Raw genomic sequence first — 22,883 nt, 5'->3', positions numbered from 1 at the left:
AATCTGTATGCCCCGGAAGCCACAGATGCAGCTTGGACAAACACACCCCCATAGATATCATAATCTTTATAGTTATTGGGAGCAACATGATCTTAGTGAAGCAAGGTTGACACAGGTTACAGGCTAGTACTATAGGCGACATGGGAGGAAGGGAATCTGGGTGGGCGGAGGGGAATGGGTAGAGTAAAAAGTTTATGGGGTTTGTTTTTGTTGATTATGTGCAAGATTGTATCATGGTACGCCTATTTTATGTATAAGTATCTTATATATAAGCGAAAACCAATAAAACGTGTTAAAAAAAATAGCATAAATAACATATCTTGTCAAACAATTGATTCTGTGTGTAATATACAATCTCTTTTGATCTTTCATTCCATATTTTACAAATTCTTTGGAATCAACAAATAAATGTCATTTTTTTACATCCATTAAACTTGTCAAAACTTTTCTTACGTAAAGATTTTTACAATCAATTTTCTTTTTGATTTATGGGTTGTACCATGCTCAGTGATAAGAGATCTTTTAATGATCTAGCCTTTGAGAATGCTATCTGGGGTTTTGTCCCCAAAACTTTATTGATCATTCTGCTTGTAAGATTGCCCAATGTTTATGAAATATGGCTCTTGCTTGATTGGCCTTAAGACTATATTGGGTGATGAATCTAATAGATTCTCTGACTTCTTCCTTCTTTTTCACCCTGAGTATTTCATGTCTGTTACGGGTAACTGTCTTATTATAGGCATTAGTTAAACTTTGTTGGGGATAACCTCTTTCCAAAAGTGTGCTCCCATATCACATACTTCTTGAAAATATCTGTAAAGATCAGTTTCTTTTTGCCCTAATCATCTCACCGTAAGGTATACTGTTGATCAGTATTTTAGGGTGATGGCTCTTACCATGTGTTAGGCAGAAACCTGTGCAGTCCCCTTGGGGAACACTGCAAAAGATTTAAGACTACAGGTATAGCAGTAAACCCACTTCGTAGCAGTCTGCACCACCCAGATTTACCTGGTAGCTGTGGCTGAGCAGTCAGACTTCCCTCAAGAAGAGTTAGGCAGTATGCAAAGTATACACAATATGTACTCAGACACAATAACACAAGCAAACACTGACCAGAGCTGGGTTTCAAAAGTATATAGTTATTTATTTTCAAGAACACATAAGTTGAAGACACTCTAGCAAAGTATAGTAAAAACACTTCAAACACAGTTATAATGAAAGCAGTTTCCACCCTTACTCCTATCTAGCCAACTCTAAGTTAACACCACATAATTAAAACAGAGGTGAGTGCTTAACGTTAGATGACACTCTAGTAGGTTCAAGGAAGGGATAAAAAGGAACAAAAATAGGTTAAACACACCACTCTAAGGTCCAGAACACTTGCAATAGGCTCAAAGAAGTACAAAGTCACAGGTGAGCAAAAGTCACTAGGCAGGGCCCACTCTTAGAGTAGCCGGAGCGAAAATGTGCCCAAGATCACACTGTTAGTAGGGATTCAGAGTCTTGCAAAGAGTTAGAAAGAGTTTAGAGTGGCTTAGAAAGTTTAGCCAGGGTGTCCCAGGCACTCCCGGGTTCGAAAGCCGGGGGCTAAATCTACCCCGTACAGTCGGTGGCAAGGGAAGCCAGGCGGAACACGGTACCTTAAGCGGAAAGGGTCCTCCAGCGGTGGCAGTTGTTCCAGGCAGTGGCAGCAAGGCTCGACGTCGGTCAGGGGAGAAGAAGTTCTCGCTGAAGAGCAGAAGAAGAAGGTCGTTGCACTGCCCGGGAAGAAACCAGCCGCGGAGTCCTCCGGTTAAAGGGTTGTACCGACTTTCGCGGTTGGGGTAAAAGTGGTGGGGTTCCGGTTGCCGGGGTGCTTGGCACTGGCAAGGCGGCCACGAGATACCTCGAGAAGCGAAAAGAAGGCGAAAACTGGTTGTCCCCACCAGTCAAGGGAAGGAGCCACTCCGTTAAGAGTTCTCCTCGGTCGTCGGGAAAAAGTGGTGCAACGGTTCAGCAGGGCTCCACCGGGTGGTGTCGTCGAAGCAGGTCGGCTCAGCTCTTCCCTCGTCGGATTCTTGGTCCTGTGGCGACTTCTGAAGTTCCAGTCCCCAAAGCCCTGCTTTTATGCAGCAAACCCCCATTCACCCAGCCTAGCTGTCACTCAAACATGCTAAGTGGTGAGCCGGCCGGCTCACCACTTGGGCCAATCAGGACAGAGTGCGACTTGAGTTACCAAGGTAACTCAGTCCAGGGTGCCTAAATCCCCCTCCACCCCTCCTAAGTACCCCAGACAGAGTGGCACCACTTTGGAGGGCTTCTGTGGAGAAGCCCGCCAAAAGTGGAACAAAGGGCTCCACTTTGGGTCAGAGTTACAGAGGCGAACGCCAACGCCATTTTAGAATCAAGTTTTGGCAAAAAGTCCCAACCGGAGTTATAATAATAAATATATAAACCGGCGGTATGTTTAAGGCTACCGTAAATAAATAATTAAATGTGTTAGCCTAAAACAATGGGAAATCCCATAGGAAAATATTCGCGGTCGAATATAAAACGTAGTTTCCACTGCCACCAGCCAAAACTCGATCAGGGGGGACGGAGACGTGCCCCTGGGGCAATCGAATTGCCCCAGCCAGTACGTCCACAATATGATGGTTTGTACTGGTTCTGTTCAGGATTCAAGACTAGCAAAGTCTTTGGTGACTTTACATGCCCTGGGAGACAGTAGTCAGTCCCAGGGTATGGAGTCTATGTTGGGGAGTCCCTAGGACACCCCTGGGTCACGGCACAGAGGGTGCTGTGTAACCCACATCACAAAAATACATGAGGCCCTATGGAGTAAAAGACCCCATAGCCCATTCAACACAAGGTTTAACCAAGAAAACACACTTCAACATGTCCAAGAGTGAGGGTAAAAGAGTCTCACTCTGGGCAGGAGAAAAAAAGAAACCCCAGAAATCCAGCAAAGCTGCTGGGGGACTCACTAGGTAGGGAAATTCAGCCTAAACAGAGAATTCTCCCTAACACTCGCCCCCCCCAGACTAAGGGACAGGAGGATTTAATCCACTCCTGGATGAACCTCATAACTCTAGTCGATGATATACATCCTAGAGAGTCCATCAGCATTTTGATGGTGACACCCTGACCTGTGCTCAATGGTGAAATCAAACCCTTGCAGGCAGATTGACCATCTCAATAGTTTTGGATTTTCCCCTTTCATTTGCATTAACCATCTTAAGGGTTGGTGGTCAGTCTGAATAATAAAAGTAGAACCATACAAGTATGGCCTAAACTTCTTCAGCGCCCACACAATAGCAAAGCATTCTCTTTCGATAGTTGCCCACCTTGTCTCAGGATCCTTCAGTTTCCTACTGATGAAGCAAATGGGGTGCTCCCTACCCTTCTCATCCAGTTGGCTTAGAACTGCACCTATACCTACATTGGAAGCATCAGTTTGTACAATGAAAGGTTGGTGGTAGTCAGGAGCTCTCAATACTGGAGCTTGGCAAAGAGCTCTCTTCAGTTTTTCAAAGGCCTGATTGCACTCCTCAGTCCATTTTACCTTTTTAGGGAATTTGGGAGAGGAGATTACATTCAGTGGAGAAGCTATGGTCCCATAGTTCTCAATGAAATTCCTGTAATATCCAGTGAGGCCTAGAAAAGCTCTCACTTGGGTTTGAGTAGTTGGTGTTGTCCAATTTTGCACAGCTTCAATCTTGCTGGGCAAAGGCCTTATTTCTCCACCTCCTACCTCATGTCCAAGGTAGACCACTTTCCTTTGACCAATCTGGCACTTACTGGCTTTGATTGTCAAATGGGCCTGTTCCAGAGCCTGCAACACATGTCCTAGGTGGTTCACATGTTCTTCCCAGGAGTGGCTGAAGACTGCAATGTCATCCAAGTATGCCATGCAGAAATCTTCCATCCCAGCCAGAACTTGGTTCACCATCCTTTGGAATGTGGCAGGTGCATTTTTTAGTCCAAAAGGCATGACCCTAAACTGGTACAAGCCAACTGGGGTTGAAAATGCAGTTTTCTCCTTGGCATGGTCTGTCAGGGCTATTTGCCAATAGCCTGACGTCAGGTCAAAGGTGCTGAGGTACTTGGCTGCACCAAGTTTATCCACCAACTCATCTGTCCTGGGCAAAGGGTGGGCATCAGTCTTGGTGACTGCATTTAGAGCTCTATAGTCCACACATAATCTCAAGTCTTTGGATCCTGCCTTTGGTACTAACACAACTGGGCTAGACCATGGACTAGTAGAGGGCTCTATTACCCCGAGATCAAGCATCTTCTTGACCTCTCCTTTGATGTGGGTTCTGACATGTTCTGACATTCTGTATCCTCTGCTTTTGACTGGCAGACAGTCACCAGTGAGTATCTCATGCTGACCCCAAGGGGTCAAGCCTGGTGACAGTGAGAACAGGGAGGCAAACTGATTTAACATAGATTTGCACTCCTCTTGTTGCTCAGGTGTCAGGTCTGAAGAGAGATTGACTCCTTCAACTTTTTCATCTAAAGGCACACTTCTGAGGAGATCAGGGAGAGATTCACTCTCTTCTTCCTCTGCAGCTGAAGCTAGAAGCAAGGCTCCTACATCAGGTCTGGAGATGTATGCTTTTAGTCGGTTGGTGTGGAAGACTCTAGGAGCTTCCCTGGGTCTGCCCAGATCCACCAGATAGTTGACCTCTCCAAGTTTTCCCACCATCTTGAAGGGTCCCATCCATTTGTCTTGCAAGGCCCTCTGCCTTGTTGGGAGCATAACTAGAACTAGCTGGTCTTGAGTAAACTCAACCATGTTAGCCTTCTGGTCGTGCCAATGTTTGACCAGAGCTTGACCAGCTTTCAAGTTGTCACTTGCTTCTGCCATCATGTGTGACATTCTCCTCCGGAGACCTATCACATAGTCAGTCACTCTGACTGGCTTGAGGGGAGGAGCACCTTCCAATCCCTCCTTAATCAGGGCCAATGGACCTCTGACTGGATGGCCATAGAGAAGCTCAAAGGGAGAATAACCTACTCCCTCCTGAGGGACTTCTCTATAAGCAAAGAGAAGGCATGGCAGTAGAAGGTCCCACTTTTTCTTAAGGGGTTCTTCTAAAGCACCTATCATGCTCTTCATGGTTCTGTTAAACCTTTCAACCAACCCGTTTGTCTGAGGGTGGTATGCGGTTGAGAACTTGTAGGTAACTCCACAGGTTTTCCACATGGCTTTCATGTAGTGGGACATAAAGTTTGACCCCCTGTCAGAGATTACCTCCTTAGGAAACCCAACCCTGGTAAAAATACCAAGGAGGGCCTTAGCCACAGCCGGAGCTGTAACAGTCCTCATAGGAATTGCCTCAGGGTACCTAGTAGCATGGTCTACTACAACAAGGATAAACCTGTTGCCTGAGGAGGTTGGGGGATCAAGGGGACCAACAATGTCAATCCCTACCCTCTCAAATGGGACTCCCACAACTGGGAGAGGCACTAAAGGTGCCACATTCTTGGAACCAACCTTACCAGAAGTCTGGCAGGTGTGGCAGCTCTTACAATATCTGTCTACTTCAGCCCCCATCTTTGGCCAATAAAAGTAGAGAGAGAGCCTTTCCTTGGTCTTCTTGAAACTCAAGTGACCAGCCAAAGGTATCTCATGGGCTAGTTGTAAGAACTGTTGTCTGTTCTCTTGTGGGACTACAAGGCGTTTGTAGTCTCCAGGTTCAGACTCAGTTGGTTCACTGTAGAAGAGGCCATCTTCCCAGTGTAACCTATACTTCCCAGGCTCTTGCCCATCAGCCTGAGAAGCTGCCTGGTGGCGGAGACCTTCCAGAGTTGGACATTCTCTTTGCCCCTTACGAAAAGCTGCCCTGCTAGGCCCACCTTCTGCCAGTAAAGACTGCAGCTCAGGATGGTCCTCAGGGTCCAAATCTCCAATAAGGTTGGGGCCTCCTTCTAGCTCTTCCTCAGAGTCTAGCTCAACCACACAGGGTTGTACCTCCCTCTCAGCCTCAGCTGGAGGTGGGGTTACAGGTGTAACTTTGGACAACCTAGGGGAAGTCCTTGTTGGAAGCACTGGAGTGCTTGCTGCTGGCTTTTTCCTAGGAGTCTTGGGTTGCCCCTTTGCTCCTGATCTGGTAGTTACTGCAGTAAGTTGCTCCAGTGGGAGAGGAGTGATTTCTGTCATCATCTCCTGAGATAACCCTCTCAGGGTTTTCTCTCTTGCAGGTTTTGTGAGTTCCTGTAACCTTTTGCTAGGGGGTCTGGGGGTATGAGATACAACTCCAAGAGCTTTGAGGTCATTACCCAACAGAACCCTACCTGGCACTTCACATTGTACACTGACAGGTATTTTTACAGCCATATCATTACATTGGATGAGAACTGGTAACTGGGGACACATCTGCACAGGCCCACCAGCTAACTTGGTGAGGCATTTGGGTGCCTTAGCAACATCCTCTGCCTTGAAAAATGATTCATCCACCACAGTTATGCTGGCTCCAGTGTCCCTAATGGCAGGAGTCTCCTGACCATTCACCTGGACACTGTCCTTATAATACTCTTTAGTATTATCTGGGATAGAGTTATAGACATCTAAATTCTGTTGTTCCCACAACCCCAGAGAGACTAAAGAAACACTAGCTGAGACTCCAGTGGGTTCATCAGCTAGTAAGAGAAAGTTTCCACTTGCCATATGTACTTCCTCTTCTGGAGCGAAGGCTAAGGAGGCAAGCTGGACCCCTGAAGGTTTACCCTTACATCTGGGATCTCCTTTCACATGGTCAGTAGCCTTACAAACAAAGCATGAGCCAAAGGCTCGCTGGAATGGAGGCTTGTTCTGACCACCTCCTGGTCTGGGACCAGGAGGTATACTAGCCTGATTTGGTTTCCCTTGTGGCTTACCCTTATAGTTTTGTTTGGGGCCCTCTTTGGAATTTGTAGTATTAGAATTCTCTTTGGAGTCCTTTTTAGGCTGTTTCTCCCCATCCTTCTTCTGAGTGACCCCAGAATCCTTGTGAGTGGCCCTGTTGGCAACCCACAAGTCAGCAGCCTTAGCTAGTTTCCGGGAATCTAATTCCCTGGAATCAGCCAAGTGTTGTCTGAGCTCAGGAGAGCAGGCATCATAAATAGTCTCCAACATAAACAAATTCTTCATACCTTCATAAGTGTTCACCTTGTAACCCTTAATCCACCCCTCTAAGTTTTTCAAACATTCATTCACCCAGGTAGCCCAAGGGGTACCATCATGCTTTTTGAGGCTCCTAAACCTCTTAAGATACTGGGAAGGGGTCTTCCCAAACCTAGCTATCAAAGCTAGTTTCACACATTCATAGTTCTTCCTATCCTCCTCCCCCATCTCCATTACCACATCAGTTGCAACAGGGGGAAGCCTAGAGAACAACCAGGTGAGTAAGTCATTTCCTGTGATGTTCTGGAGCCCATGATTATATTCAAACAGAGACAACCAATCCAACTTAGGCTCATACATACCAACCAATTCTTTAGGCATCCGGGGTCTTTTAGGACTGGAACTTCTAGAGGAGCCAGAGAGAGAAGCATTCTCAACAGATAATTTCTTCATTTCTAAGTCATACTTGAGCTCCATTTCCCTTAGCCTTAGTTCTTTGTCAGTTTGAGCATTAAGTTTCTTATACTCCAATTCTAGTTTCATTTTCTCCAGTTCAAAGTACTGAGGACTAAATGTGGGACCTGGTAAAGGTCCAGTAGGTACAGCAGGTAGAGCAGGCAGAGGCCTAGGGGGGACAGTCATAACAGCCTCACCCTCCTCTTCTGACTCTTCCTCAGAATCATCAACATTTTGCTCCATGTTAACTTCAATACTGTCATCTACAGTTGCTGGAGTGGTAGGTTCCTCTGAACCATCACCCAGACTTTGGTTAGCTAACAATCTTTCAATCAGCTCCATTTTCTTGCCCTTAGTCAGGAGATCCTTATGTTTACAGAGCACTCTTAGACAATCAGCAGTTTTGGCTGCAAGGGACTCTTGACTATAGCTTTCTATAACTGACATGTTAGAGGATTACTTTTACAGTGCTAAGCTTTGTGGTTAGTTGCACTAAGGTATCTAAAGCACAATAAAATGTATACTCAATACAAATCCCACCGCTGCCACCAGTGTTAGGCAGAAACCTGTGCAGTTCCCTTGGGGAACACTGCAAGAGATGTAAGACTACAGGTATAGCAGTAAACCCACTTGGTAGCAGTCTGCACCACCCAGATTTACCTGGTAGCTGTGGCTGAGCAGTCAGACTTCCCTCAAGAAGAGTTAGGCAGTATGCAAAGTATACACAATATGTACTCAGACACAATAGCACAAGCAAACACTGACCAGAGCTGGGTTTCAAAAGTATATAGTTATTTATTTTCAAGAACACATAAGTTGAAGACACTCTAGCAAAGTATAGTAAAAACACTTCAAACACCGTTATAATGAAAGCAGTTTCCACCCTTACTCCTATCTAGCCAACTCTAAGTTAACACCACATAATTAAAACAGAGGTGAGTGCTTAACGTTAGATGACACTCTAGTAGGTTCAAGGAAGGGATAAAAAGGAACAAAAATAGGTTAAACACACCACTCTAAGGTCCAGAACACTTGCAATAGGCTCAAAGAAGTACAAAGTCACAGGTGAGCAAAAGTCACTAGGCAGGGCCCACTCTTAGAGTAGCCGGAGCGAAAATGTGCCCAAGATCACACTGTTAGTAGGGATTCAGAGTCTTGCAAAGAGTTAGAAAGAGTTTAGAGTGGCTTAGAAAGTTTAGCCAGGGTGTCCCAGGCACTCCCAGGTTCGAAAGCCGGGGGCTAAATCTACCCCGTACAGTCGGTGGCAAGGGAAGCCAGGCGGAACACGGTACCTTAAGCGGAAAGGGTCCTCCAGCGGTGGCAGTTGTTCCAGGCAGTGGCAGCAAGGCTCGACGTCGGTCAGGGGAGAAGAAGTTCTCGCTGAAGAGCAGAAGAAGAAGGTCGTTGCACTGCCCGGGAAGAAACCAGCCGCGGAGTCCTCCGGTTAAAGGGTTGTACCGACTTTCGCGGTTGGGGTAAAAGTGGTGGGGTTCCGGTTGCCGGGGTGCTTGGCACTGGCAAGGCGGCCACGAGATACCTCGAGAAGCGAAAAGAAGGCGAAAACTGGTTGTCCCCACCAGTCAAGGGAAGGAGCCACTCCGTTAAGAGTTCTCCTCGGTCGTCGGGAAAAAGTGGTGCAACGGTTCAGCAGGGCTCCACCGGGTGGTGTCGTCGAAGCAGGTCGGCTCAGCTCTTCCCTCGTCGGATTCTTGGTCCTGTGGCGACTTCTGAAGTTCCAGTCCCCAAAGCCCTGCTTTTATGCAGCAAACCCCCATTCACCCAGCCTAGCTGTCACTCAAACATGCTAAGTGGTGAGCCGGCCGGCTCACCACTTGGGCCAATCAGGACGGAGTGCGACTTGAGTTACCAAGGTAACTCAGTCCAGGGTGCCTAAATCCCCCTCCACCCCTCCTAAGTACCCCAGACAGAGTGGCACCACTTTGGAGGGCTTCTGTGGAGAAGCCCGCCAAAAGTGGAACAAAGGGCTCCACTTTGGGTCAGAGTTACAGAGGCCAACGCCATTTTAGAATCAAGTTTTGGCAAAAAGTCCCAACCGGAGTTATAATAATAAATATATAAACCGGCGGTATGTTTAAGGCTACCGTAAATAAATAATTAAATGTGTTAGCCTAAAACAATGGGAAATCCCATAGGAAAATATTCGCGGTCGAATATAAAACGTAGTTTCCACTGCCACCAGCCAAAACTCGATCAGGGGGGACGGAGACGTGCCCCCTCGACTAACAGACCCTGGGGCAATCGAATTGCCCCAGCCAGTACGTCCACAATATGATGGTTTGTACTGGTTCTGTTCAGGATTCAAGACTAGCAAAGTCTTTGGTGACTTTACATGCCCTGGGAGACAGTAGTCAGTCCCAGGGTATGGAGTCTATGTTGGGGAGTCCCTAGGACACCCCTGGGTCACGGCACAGAGGGTGCTGTGTAACCCACATCACAAAAATACATGAGGCCCTATGGAGTAAAAGACCCCATAGCCCATTCAACACAAGGTTTAACCAAGAAAACACACTTCAACATGTCCAAGAGTGAGGGTAAAAGAGTCTCACTCTGGGCAGGAGAAAAAAAGAAACCCCAGAAATCCAGCAAAGCTGCTGGGGGACTCACTAGGTAGGGAAATTCAGCCTAAACAGAGAATTCTCCCTAACACCATGCAAAATCGAACTCGAAGCTGTTATTTTTCCTGTGAAGTTTGCTACAAATATTTTTCTTCAATAAATAGCTCCACATCTAAAAATACCAGATTTGTTTGACTGCTAACAGAAGTCAATTTAAGATTCAATTCATTGTCATTCAGAAGGTTAATGTATTCTTTCAAAGACTGCCGTGTCCCTCTCCAAATGACAAACAGGTCGTATATGTATCTATATCAACAAATAATCTGTTCTAGAAATGTTTCATATTGTTCTGGCCATGCCAATTCATACTCCCACCACCCCATATGCAAATTAGCATAGGTGGGGGCTATGCATGACCCAATGGCCCCATGGTAGTCCTGCACTTTTGGTGATATAATTGGTCTTCGAACAAAAAGATATTATGTTCCAAACAAAATTTGAGCACTGTAATAACCTCATTATGTTGTTTGTAACTAATAGACTTAGATTCTAGGAAATATTTGCATGCCTTTAAGCCATGTTGATGTATTCTAGAAGTATGTAAAGACACTACATCTAATGAAACCAAAATGTAATCCGGCTCCCATTCAATTCCTTGTACCTTATTAAGCAAGTCTGTAGTATCCCTTAAGTATGAATTTAAATCCTTTACAAAAGAATGTAGAAAAAAGTCTAGATATTTAGAGACATTTTCAAGCAATGATCTCTGGGAGGATACAATCGGCTTGCAGGAGGTGTTTCTATGTTCTTATGGATTTTGGGAATAAAATACAATATCTGAGTAACAGGATAGTCTTTTTTCATGAAGGGAATTCCATTCCCCATTCCATTAGTTTCTGTATTTAAATTTCTGTAAAATATTGAGTTCAGCTTTAACAGTTGTAGTATATCTTACATCAATTTGTTCATACCATTCAACATCATTAGGTTGTCTCACTGATCTATTTACCTCTTGACCAAACAACCACTCCTCTTCCCTTGTCTACCTGCTTATGACTATAGTCAAATGTACAGTGGCCGTGGTCAATTTTCCTTTTATCTGCCCGGCGCTTGTAACATTTGTTATTAGCAGTTTTTTACACTGAGTTGTAATTTTATTTTTAATGATAACTATCCTACCTACAATAGCCATGCCCAGTGAGGACTTTGACTGCAGCGGGGTCTTGGGCCATACCCTGGGCTCTCCTGAGCGACCTGAAATGGACCGTGGTCATATGTTGTGACCATGTTTTGCCAGGGGCAGAGGCTTAAACTATTAGTGACACATATGCATAAACCATTTCTTGAAGCTAGAGGTGGCCTACAGGTACACTTGGGGCCCCTGAGCATTGATATAGGCAATGCCTAGTGGCCACTTCAGGATGGGTGGCTCGGTCTCTGAACCTGCTAGGGCTGCAGAGTGTGCCCTTGGAAAAACAAGCTACAGGCAATGGAGCGTGTGGCCAATGGCTCTAGCCAGGCCGAGGCCATTTCTGGTAACTTGTTTGGGCCATTGCCATGGCTAGTGGCCACTTTGTCATGGGCATGTCCTTACTGCATCCTGGATCCCCACCAAGCAACCCATTGTGATCACTGGGCCTCACCTAAGGCTCGACCCAGAGGCCACTTTGCCCCTCTTTCCTGGGGTTGGTAAATGTTGTTCAAAAGCCCATGCAATATTCCTAAAGGATTTACTTGTCTCTGGACTCTGCCCATTTTTAGTTTGGGCTATTAGGTGGTGCTTGAGCTGAAGCCATTGCATTGGAGTACAGGTAGGAAAGAGATGACATGTGAGGAGGGACATGCAGCTTGTGGGTGTTTGGTTGTCTAGCCACACACTAACTGCCCATGGTCATGCTAATCCCAGCGGCCATTCTTATCCACTACTTGCCCCTCCCCGACCAAAACACATCCCTCCTGGGATCGCTTTGAGCTCACTCTATCAAGTAGTAAAACCAAGATTTAGCCAGCCAGTATTTTTCTAAGCCGCCTGTTGGAGTTAAGGGCTTTTGTATTGCGCCTGCAAATGGCTACAGGTATAATATGTATTTGTATTTATTTTATTTATAGTGCGCACCTTGCCCCGGGGCATCTGGGCACATGTTTTGAAGGCCGTTACAGGTTACGGCAATAGATACATAATTACAGGTTCTAGCAAAAGATATATATTTTAAACATATTTACAAGCAAAACACATAACATAGCGAAGAGGCGAGTGGCCTGAGTATACAGAATGAGCGGTCTATAGACCTTGCCAGCCATTTGGTAGGTGGAGGAAAGGCAACAGTGTGGCTTATGGCGCGAGGGCCGGGGCCTCCAGTTCACGAAGCCTCAGTTTGGTTTTCGTTTTAAAGGAGTGGATGTGAGGGACATTTCTGAGAGCATTAGGTAGGGTGTTCCAAAGCTTAGCCGCAAGGACTGGGAAGCTCGAGCCTCTAGCTGTCTGCCGCTTGAAACTAGGAATAGTCAGTGTGTGAACCTGAGCAGATCTCAGTGGTCTGATTGCTCTGTGTTGAGGAAAGCGCGTGGATAAGTAGTCAGGGGCTGCATTGTTCTGGGCCTTGTGTGTTAGAACGAGTGCTTTGAGGGAAATGCGCTGAGTGACGGGAAGCCAATGCAGGTTGCGTCTGGTGTTAGAGATGTGAGAACGCCTGGGTATGTTTAGGGCTGCCCTTATGGCATTATTCCGGGTGACCTGGAGTTTATTAAGGTTTCTTTGACTGGTCCCAAGGTAGAGGGCATTGCAATAGTCGATTTTGGACATGAGGGTTCTGGCGAGGATCAGGCAGTTGCCCGAAGTCAGGAAGGGGCGGCACGCTGTGATCAGTTTACAGGTATAAGTTGACGCTGAGACTACAGCATTGGTTTGTCTATTGAGGGACAGAGTAGAATCTAAGTAGATTCCAAGTGTTTTAGTGACGTTGGATACTTTGATCTCCTTCCTGTCGATAATAAAGGATTTGTATTTGAGGTCAAATTTAGTGAGTTTGGCGTGAGAACCTAGGATGAGTAACTCTGTTTTTTCATCATTGAGGCAGACCCCATGATGTGCCATCCAGGCCTAGATGACTGTGTAAACTGCATTGATTGCTTTGGCATCGGTTACATAGTTGCCCGTGATAGGGATGAGTATCTGGATGTCGTCCGCACAATTGGTGTATGAAACACCCAGATAGTCAAGTATGTCGAAGAGCGGTTTAGTAAACCCGTTGTAAAGTGTGGAAGATACACAAGATCCTTGTGGGACTCTGCACGGGACGTGTGCTGGATCAGCTGCGGCTAAGTAAGAAAAGACCCTCATGGTTCTGTTCGCCAGGAAAGAGCTGATCCAGGATGTGGCTGTGTCGAAGAAGTGAGCAGCAATCTTGTGATGGTGGCAGAGGATTTGGTGATCCACCAGATAGAAGGCAGCAGAAAGAACAAGGAGGAGCAGGAGCGCCTGTTTGCCCTAGTCTTTCAGGTCCTCGATTTGGGTTTTCAAATCAATTAAGGCTGTCTCAGTGCCGTGTCTGGGAAGGAAACCGGATTGTCTGAGCCCTAATAGATTACTGGTTTCGAGGTAGTCCTGGATTTGATGATATGCTGCACGGTCCAAAATTTTGAGAAGGTATGGCACCGTGGTAATGGGCCTGTAGTTGGCGGGGTTGCTGGGATCGAGATTTGGTTTTTTGATTAAAGGGATGACCCAGGCATCCTTGAGGTTGTCGGGTACAGCGCCGATTTGAAAGAGGAATTAATGAATGATGTAATGAATGGGGTGAGATCATGTGCAGCTTCCTGTATGACCGGTGCCGGGCAGGCGTCACCTTGGTAATTGGAAGGGTTAAGCTTCATAATATTTTCAACTTCCTTAATGGTAAGGGGTGTGAAGAAAAAGGTTTGAAGGAGTGAGTCAGTGAGGGGGTTTTGTAAGATGGGAGTTACCTGTTGCATCACAGAGGTGGCTTTTTTTAGTATTAGTTTTGGCTTGGAGCAGGGCAATTTTGTCTAGTATTGCCTTTTGAATGTTGGAGCACCACTGTGTCTTGGGTGCATGTAACGAGCGGGGCAACAGGAGACTAGTTCCTTGAGGATCTTGAAGAGTTCCTTGGTATTTGATTGGGCTTGTATGATCCTTTTGTTGTACACTTCCTTTTTGGCCACTAGGATGGCATCTTTGTAGGTAAGGGAGGCTAAGATGAGGGTATTTTTATTAACTGGGGACGGTAAGCTTTTCCAATGAGCTTCAGGTTTTCTTTTAACTTTACACAGGTCGCGTAAGAGAGGGGTGAACCAGGAATTAAGGTGGTTGCAAGGTTTTGTTTACACAGTTTGAGAGGAGCAATGGTGTTGAGCTTTTAGCATAGCACAGTTGTAGGTATCTACTAGAACTGTGGGGTCCGCGCAGGTGGAGGACGCCGTGTTCAGTAGAGGGAGGATAAGTGGGAGTAATTTCTCAGCCGTAATATCCTTCTCGTTGCGTGTGTAAGTGGGGGGTGCAAGGTTAGGTTTATCTGAAGGTTGCCTAGAGTTAATGGAGAATAGTATTTTGTGATGATCAGACAAGACGCATGGAGACAGAGGTTACGTTAAGCGCACAATTCATGTCTGCATCCGAGTCAAGAGTGCGACCCTTGATGTGGGTAGGCTCACTAATATGTTGGCTGAGGCCAAAGTCAGCCAGAACAATCGCTAAGTCAATGGCTTTGGCATCATTTGGGTCTAGGTAACCTAAATTGAGTCTTCAAAGTGTGCCTTTAGCCACTTAATTTAAATCTGTTCCTTGCACTTAAGTCCTCCTGTTAAAAAACCAATGACAAAGCCAATGTTTGGACTTTAGGTTTTGATAGATTAGATAGGCTTTGCCAGGTACTGAATATCGTATTCCCAGTAATCACTCAATTTTTCATCTGTTGGGATGTTATGGCCAGGTAGTACCTTTTTTATATCGGTGCCTAACAAATGCCAAAATGTTGGCTTTGTCAATGCTTGATGCTAAATTACATTTTACACTGGCAAATGAAATTGGGAAATCTTGCTGATGGTTCCCTCGAAAATCATTCTTCTGATGCTGAAAGAAACCTTCCAATCTCTACTTTTCAGGGGATTTTTACTGGAACCTTTTTTTTTCTTTTACCACCCCAAACTGATGGCGTTAGTGGCTATTACCAGAACTAGCCTCTTACATTTGTTGGCGTTTCATCTGTGTTTTGGAATGATTTGTTTAGAGGCTTCCCGCGTGTTACATTGCATCCAGGACGGTGCTGTACATTTTTTTGTAAATGCTATATGTTGTACGTTACTGTACACTTAATGCTTATTTTGTTTAGACCACACAGAGTAATAATTTTGGCTAAATTCTCTGAAATTGTTGTAGATATATGAAGCCTAAATCTTTGTAAAATGTCCAGCCCTTTAGAAAGGATGCTTGGGTTATAAGATGGCTGCAGTTAGGCTACCTGTTGGTGTGAAATCAATCGGAAGTCATTATTAACTTAGTGTGGGAAATGGAGGTAGTGAGGCAGGTGGAAGGTCACATGGAGGTGGCAATATTGACCTATAAATTATATTGCTTCAAAGACTGGCTTGGCAACCCATGCTTGAGATGACACCTCACCCACAGACCAGTAAGCAAGGATTTTGGGAAGTGAAATGTTATAGAAAACATCGGAGACACACACACCTGTATGCCAAAGGGCATTGTGTGGCAGAAATTGGAACACACTTGGCCATCCCAAACCGCTTGCCTTTGCTCTGGAAAATATGGAAAATCCTCCCCTTCCTAACCAGAAGTGGGTAGTACATCCCAAAAGTCTAGAGGAAAGGTTGCACTCGGACAAGGAGCATGCAAATGAAACCGGTAAGTAACTTTTCCCTAATTATTAGTTGTTGACATTTGTGCCTCTCCTTAATGCGCCCGTTTTTGAAGCATTGCATTCAATACATTTCATATTTTAATTTTAAGTTTTCATTTTCTGTTTCTTTTAGAGCTGCCTTGGAGGAAGTTGAAGGTGATGTGAGTGAACTCGAAGTGAAACTTGATAAGGTGTGTTTTTCTAGTTATGGCGTAAAGAACCCCATTTAGGAATTGAGAAAAGGCAGTTACTGTTTTACCATATGTATAGTTGACTTTAGTTATCAATGGTAAAGGTTTAGGCTTTCACAGTAAGAGCAGGGTTTTACAGGAAAAAAGCTAGATGAATGAATTTGAAGTTTCCCACAGACCTGTTTTTTTTTGTCTGTTTTAAGATCATTGAAGAAACCACTATGGGCCTCATTACGATTTTGGCACTGTGATGAGCCATTTTTACAGCACGGCTGAATTCAGAGTTTGGAGGAAAAGGGGGGGGGGGGATTCACCTCCATTAAAAGCCTGCAGGTAAATCCTGAATTTCTCCTCCAAATCAGCAAACTTAGTGGCAGAATTTCTGCTTCTGACAAAATCACCATGTAGTCCTATAGAATCCAAAGTTTGGCAATTACATCACCCTCCCACCACTCGTAAACCTGTGATAAGCCCACAGGACCAAGTGGCAATAATGGTAATGGCCCTCAATTTGGCAGATTTACTACCAATCTCCTTATGATGCAGCATATGCAGAATTGGTGGTGAGGATGTAGTTTTGGGCACACCGAAACAAGTATAGTTTTTGTTATGCTAGCTTTTAAGGCCATAATGCGTCCCTCCTTCAAATGTAAATAGTTTATAACAGAGGAGACACACTTAAGTAACGCGATCATGTGACTAGGGTACAGACTTTTCATTTAGGAAAGGTTATCCTGCAGATCCCAGATGTAGGATACATTTTTGTGCCTGGGCGATATAATTTGTTTATTGTCGCAGCATGTTTGTGTTTAATAGCACTTCAATGCATTGAAAGCAACACCAGACTGTGCTGCATCAATGGGGGTCGGGGGCATATAGGCAGAAGATTCTAAATTCCCCAAAATGAGTGTTCTTAGTTTCTAGTGAATGTTTAGATGTTAACAAGATAAAGCAGCAGATTACTGTACATTATAGGTCAGATAGTGGATAAAAAGCCATGTTGGTCCTCCTCACATGACCAACAATGATATATATATCTCAATACAAGTATGGTGCGTATCTGTCCCTTTTTGAGATGTGCCATTTCGAACTTGTACTTGTTTGAGTATAAATTGATGCCCCATTATAGTGTAATCTTTGTATGTAATAGCTTTTGAGTCTCTTCACTATACTACTCTTGAAAAATGTCTTGCAGTGTCTAAGGGTCACAATGTTGGCCTATTGGCTCCTTGCACAAAAATAAAAGTATGCGTTTAAATTAGCCATCTAACCGTCTAGATCCAAATACAAATGAAAATGGAAAAACATTTAAAACGGAATACAAATTTGGATATTGAACTTTTATTTCTCAAGTAAGGCAACAAAGAAAACTGCTTCTCTAGAGCTGCAGGTATACCCAACTACTGTGTGTTAGAACCCTAGAATGCAAACCAACTCTTTGTAAGCATCTATATCAACAAAAGGAAGACCTGAAAAATAGTTTACCTATACCATCCAATGCTTAAATGGGAATGTTTTCACCAGGAAGGTGGTTGCTTTCTATTCATTGACTTGCATTGAAGTAAAGTACATTTTAGGAAAGAGGCTGTTAAAAAAAATGCTAAATATCAACATTTCCAACTGAAGGAATATGCGTCCTCACATAAAATAAGGAGTTTGTCTGTGGCTACATTGTACATTGAAGAGCAACATGGAGTAAACACAGAGGAGGGACAAATAATAGTTCAGACAAAAACGATAAAAGTAAGCTGTAGTGGAGTGGACTGAAAGAAGGTAATCTTCTTGCTCTTGTGTGGATAGTGCAGTAAGAAGCAATATCTCATCATTCCTTGTTACTTTGACAGTGCTTTTAGTATGATAGATCCATGTTGTGCAACCTACTTCTGTGTCCCTTAACTTTTCCCCCATGGAGTGGGGAAGGACCCAAGCCAGAGCAGGCCCAAGCGCACTTCCCTGTTAAGAAGTTAGAGAGGAGTGGGTCGCGTAGCATGACCATGCTATATTGTCCGACACCTGCGCTTCTTCCCCCTCAGTCCCTTTCTCTATGTTGGATGCCGAAAGCAGCCCTCTTTTCTTTTATTGCTGCATCCCAGCAGTAACTAGATTTGTTTTTCTTTTTCGCTATATTCCCCTCGCTTCCTCTCATTTATGACAGGTAAAGCAGAGTTCTCTGCAACATGTATCAAAGGTCGCTCTCTTTGCTTAGTGTTTAGGCCTGACTCATCGCTCGGATGGCAGAGCGCTTTGTGATGCATTTTCATACAAGTCGCTCATGGGTCAGCTGACACTGTGAGCAGACATCTTTTGGTCGCTGCACCAGATCTCCTTGGAAGCTTTCAGTTCCAAGAGTACAGCTCTTTTTACTTTGGCTCCGTGTCCAGGCAACACCATTCCGAGGCATGCGATAGCAGTAAGTCCCACTTACCTCCAGGAAGTCCTGTGGCCTGTACAGTGATCTCTCACCCACGGCAGGTAATGGCTCATCATACCACAGCTGTCACTTTCTCCCAGTCGGGCCATGGCTGTCACTGGAGGAAGAATCTCCAGCTACATCGAAGCACATACCAGAGGACTTGCACAGATTTCTCTCATCACTTCCTCCCTGTGCTTTTGAGCCTTGCCTTTTTCCCCACGGGTGACATGATCTCCCGGTGTGAGTGGCTATTTGGTCCCTCCTTTCCATTTCTCCCAGCACTTGTGTCATGAGCACTGCTCCCGAGGAGCCAGGACAGGTCCAGCATCCTCGGAAGCAGGCCCGCCTTTCATTCTTCCGGACCCAGCAGGCCCGTACAGGGGCCCTTTGGACCGTGTCCTGGCGCCTTTGGCGCCAGGCTCATAAAGGGTTTCAGTCCCGGCGCCATAGGCCCCGGGCTCATATGGGTAAACCATGTCATAATGCTTGGGTGGACTTACCTGGGGCAGACCATGCTGCATACTCACCCAGAGCAACCCAGTCAGGCTGAAGTTCCCAGCCAGCAGGGCTGAGAGGAACTACTTCCTCAAATCAGGAACTCTTTTCTTACCTGGGTGGGGCTGGAGGAAGAACATGCACCAAAGCTCTGCTACACTATTTAAACCACACCCGATGGATTTCACGTGCTTCGCGTTATTCTGCAGCAGCAGCAGGACGCTCACCGTGGGGTTAAGAAAACACGCCGGAATTCATACGTACCTGAATTCAACCTCCAGAATCCAGTCTCCCAGACCTGCAAAGAAAAGTTCAAGGTTAGAAAACGTGCAAAACGCCCGTAAACCGCGCTCGCTTACCTTATCCATCCTTGATCACTCCAAGGCTCACTGCGGCCTTCACTCCGGCAGCATCCCCGCATCTAAAAGGGAAAAAGACATTGTTAAAGGCGCCCATTTGGATAAGGTTACAGTTTAACTATTACTTACCGGCCTCCGCACGTGCAGCAACGGAGGCATCGTCCACAGCATCCCAGCACCTGAAAGGGAAAAAGACATTGATACAGGTGCCATTTTGGAAAAGACCATAGTTCAATTATACTCGCGTGTCTCCGCACGTGCAACTGCAACAGCATCGCCCAACGGAGTCTCGGCATCTAAAGGCTATTGCAAGGGGACTCTAACCTGCACATTGAATTCATCCAGTGACGTAACTGGACTCCTTGCGCCCCTGCACCAGAAGCAGGATGGAGAGCTCACCTTCACCAAGCCAAAGGTAAGAGCTCGCTGAGACTTGTTGAAAGCCTAGAAGTGGGAGAAGCAAGACTGGGGGGGAACCTCATCCTATCACTTGGGTATTTACCCCTTTTTTCCCCATCTACAGAAAAATACCTCACAAACCAGGCAGTTCGTATTCGGAGGTCCCACCCTGAGCGCATCCCGAACCCAGGGTCGCAGTCCAGCCTGAGTCAGCGCCTCCGTAGGAACCAGGTGAGCGTTACAACTTGCGCCTGAAGGTCCTCCTTCAGGCACATCCATTCACAAACCCTCATGGGAGAATTGGTCTTTGGAGAGGTTTCAGAACATGAGGAACTCTGGGATACATGAGGTGATATTTTTAAGTTCCTTAAGGATACAAGTGCTTGTCCTCACTTATAAACCAGCATAACCTCAGAATCAACCCATTGTGCCTCAGACAGTGATGGTAAAAGCACTGTCACCGCCTCAAGTGGGGGACATGGGTTCTCAAAGAAATGTGTCCTCCCCTGCTACCACAAGATCCTCCCCCGTCCTGTACCTCACGGTCCACTGGATAGAAAACCTGCATATGACCAAGATGGTCTTTCCGAATACACAGAGAAGGTACCCATCTCTGTTAAGGCACCCATCTCCAGACAAGGTGCAAGTGCTTATGGAATATTTGCAGATTCTGTACCAGAATGCCCACAGTCGGACCAAGGAGTCCTTTCCTCAGTCAGCTCGAGGAAACCAACAGACAAGTTGGGCATACCACTTCAATCTGATGTGCTGGGAGAAGCCATACAAATCTGGCGCTTTTGCAACTAGTGGGTGGATGTGAGCTAAAGATGCCTACTGGAAGAAAAGCTGTGTGTGCTGAGCCACCCACCAGTTCACTCCACCACAGTGACGTCAGTGACTCTTTTTTTGATAAAGGCCATGCATCGTTGACTACTTCTTCTCACAGTATACTGGGGTGCAAGGATGTCTCCTGGATAACGCAGGAGGGAAGGTTTACCCGAATTCTGCTCTGAGCTTTAGGCAGGCCAGAGCAGTCATTGTGGTTGCCAACCTTGAGTTCTGGAAAGAGCTGGGTGACTGCAACATTCGAAGCCCCTCCACCCCTATGAATTTCAAAGGGGAAAATCCTAAATAGGATCTGTAAAACATAGGGAAGCGGTCATTAGTCATAAAGATGTTTTATGCTCGTAACATTGGTTTAAACTGAGATTAACCCTTTATGTTCCATTCCCCAACCTTTCCCTGCTCTTCCCCACCCAAACATCAGTCTGCCAAAAACTGGAATGCACATAAACAGCACAAAGAAAAGATTCTTCCTCCTTTTCACTACGTGTTCCAGCTGCTCAGTACTGCATAGGCTTATTTTCTTCTTCCTGCAAACCACAGGAAGGACAACATTATAATTGTAATGCAACTGCACTTACTGTTGTACAATCTTCATTACCCTCACATTTTATATCTCTGAATGGCAACTAGCAACAGCACTGAGAGTAATGCCTCGCTACCTTTCCTACATTCATTTTATTAATGTATTAGACTGTGGCCCTCGCTCTGTGGACAGATAGTCGCAAGGGAATCCACTATAATACATTCTGAGGTTCTGTATCCTTTTTGTGGCCAGATTCCTTCCCGGGCATTGTAAGGAATCTGGAGTAAGACTGCGACACAAGGGCATTGTGTTGATTGCTATAAACATTAATTAACAGAAAAGAGGGTTCGAGAAATACCTAGCTCACCCTATCACTGAGGGGTTTCCATGCCTCAACGAAACTAAAGAACGTCAAATGTCCCAAAGCAAAAGAGTTCTCTGTCCTGTGTCAGAAATCCTAACCTGACCCTTGCATTCTAAACCCAAGATAATCTGAAAAAGGGGTATAGTCTCTCGACTGGTTGAAGTTGTTCCTTCCACAGTTCCAACACAAAGTTCTAAAAGGGTGCAAAAAGAAACAAAATAATCAAAGTTCCACAAGTCTCAGGAAGGGGGGGCTCCCTGCCCCAAGTTGCTTAGCCTTTGAATTATATAGTTCTCCAATACAGGGACTATGGCTCCCTTACCCTAGATCACACAACCTCAAGGGATTCTCTGTTTCTCCTTGATTACACAATTTGCTGAAGTGTCTTGCTCAGGGGTTATGCTTCCCTTCCACTAGAGTTTACACAATCTTAAGAGGTCACTCTCCCTCTTCCCAACTCTTACAGTACATTCACTTTGCCTGGTATACTCTCCTGCTAGGGCTTCTTTGTATATCTGCACCAAAGGAGGTTGAGTCTTCCCTTGTGCCTTTACAATGTTCACTTTGTATTTGGGTGCGGGTCCCAGACTCGCCACACGTTGCCTGGTATACTCGCCTGCCAGGTCTTCGTCAACATATGTCCATTTTGCTCAATTCTACTTTTGGTCTTCAACCCCTCTTCATAGGTTTCCCTTCTTAATTCTTTCAGCATTCCTGTTCCCTTGCTTGGATTCACTTTCACACCACTTCTGTGTGCTGCGCAGTCTAGGCTACGAAGCGCCCAGGTGTCCCACTTTGCTTGGGCTCACTGGTCTCTTTTGGTGGCTTTGCCTTTCTCCACGGTCCTCGCTTCCTTTGCTGGGGAGCCTTGTCTTACTGAAAACATCCTGTCAGCTCTTCGGTATCTGCTTCACTGTGGCCTCCTTCTCGCATCATCTCCTGCTGTAGGCTCTCGGCAGGCGTACCTTCCTTCCAGCCTTTTACGACGGCGCCGACAGCCTCTGTCCTGCTCCCTTCTCCAGCTGTCATCTGCTTCGTTGCCAACCCGGCCTGGCTAAAGGGGATCTGGTTTCCCTCGATCTCCATCTTCTTTGTAGTGCCGGGCTTGAAAGTATCCGAGAGGTGCTGGGACATTAAGACGACTAGAACGCGTCTCTAGTTCAGTGCTCTGCATTACTCCAGCAATCTTTCTCATTTCGGCCTTTCCATAAGGAGAATGGGGGGGAAAAAAGCCTCAAGTCAGTACTGAGTGAGGGAACTGGTTCTGTGTTGCAATATGCAGTACAGGTTGGGGGAAGGGG

The 22,883-nt window shown here is 45.7% G+C and overlaps 1 protein-coding gene across 4 annotated transcripts in view; it reads left to right on the top strand.

Annotated features, from left to right (window-relative positions):
• The window catches only part of ACAP2 (ArfGAP with coiled-coil, ankyrin repeat and PH domains 2), a 1,585,345-nt gene that overhangs the window by 176,317 nt on the left and 1,386,145 nt on the right, over positions 1-22,883 (top strand). For all 4 annotated transcript variants that reach the window (XM_069618585.1, XM_069618583.1, XM_069618582.1 and 1 more), the window contains exon 2: positions 16,126-16,183. In XM_069618585.1, the coding sequence (XP_069474686.1) occupies positions 16,126-16,183 (58 nt within the window). The remainder of the gene's footprint in view (positions 1-16,125; positions 16,184-22,883) is intronic.

This window comes from Ambystoma mexicanum, chromosome 10, assembly GCF_040938575.1.
Source record: "Ambystoma mexicanum isolate Mex_15411 chromosome 10, UKY_AmexF1_1, whole genome shotgun sequence".
NCBI classification, from domain to species: domain Eukaryota; kingdom Metazoa; phylum Chordata; class Amphibia; order Caudata; family Ambystomatidae; genus Ambystoma; species Ambystoma mexicanum.
The sequence above is the reverse complement of the archived record's forward strand: the minus strand, read 5'-3'. Positions and strand labels throughout refer to the sequence as shown.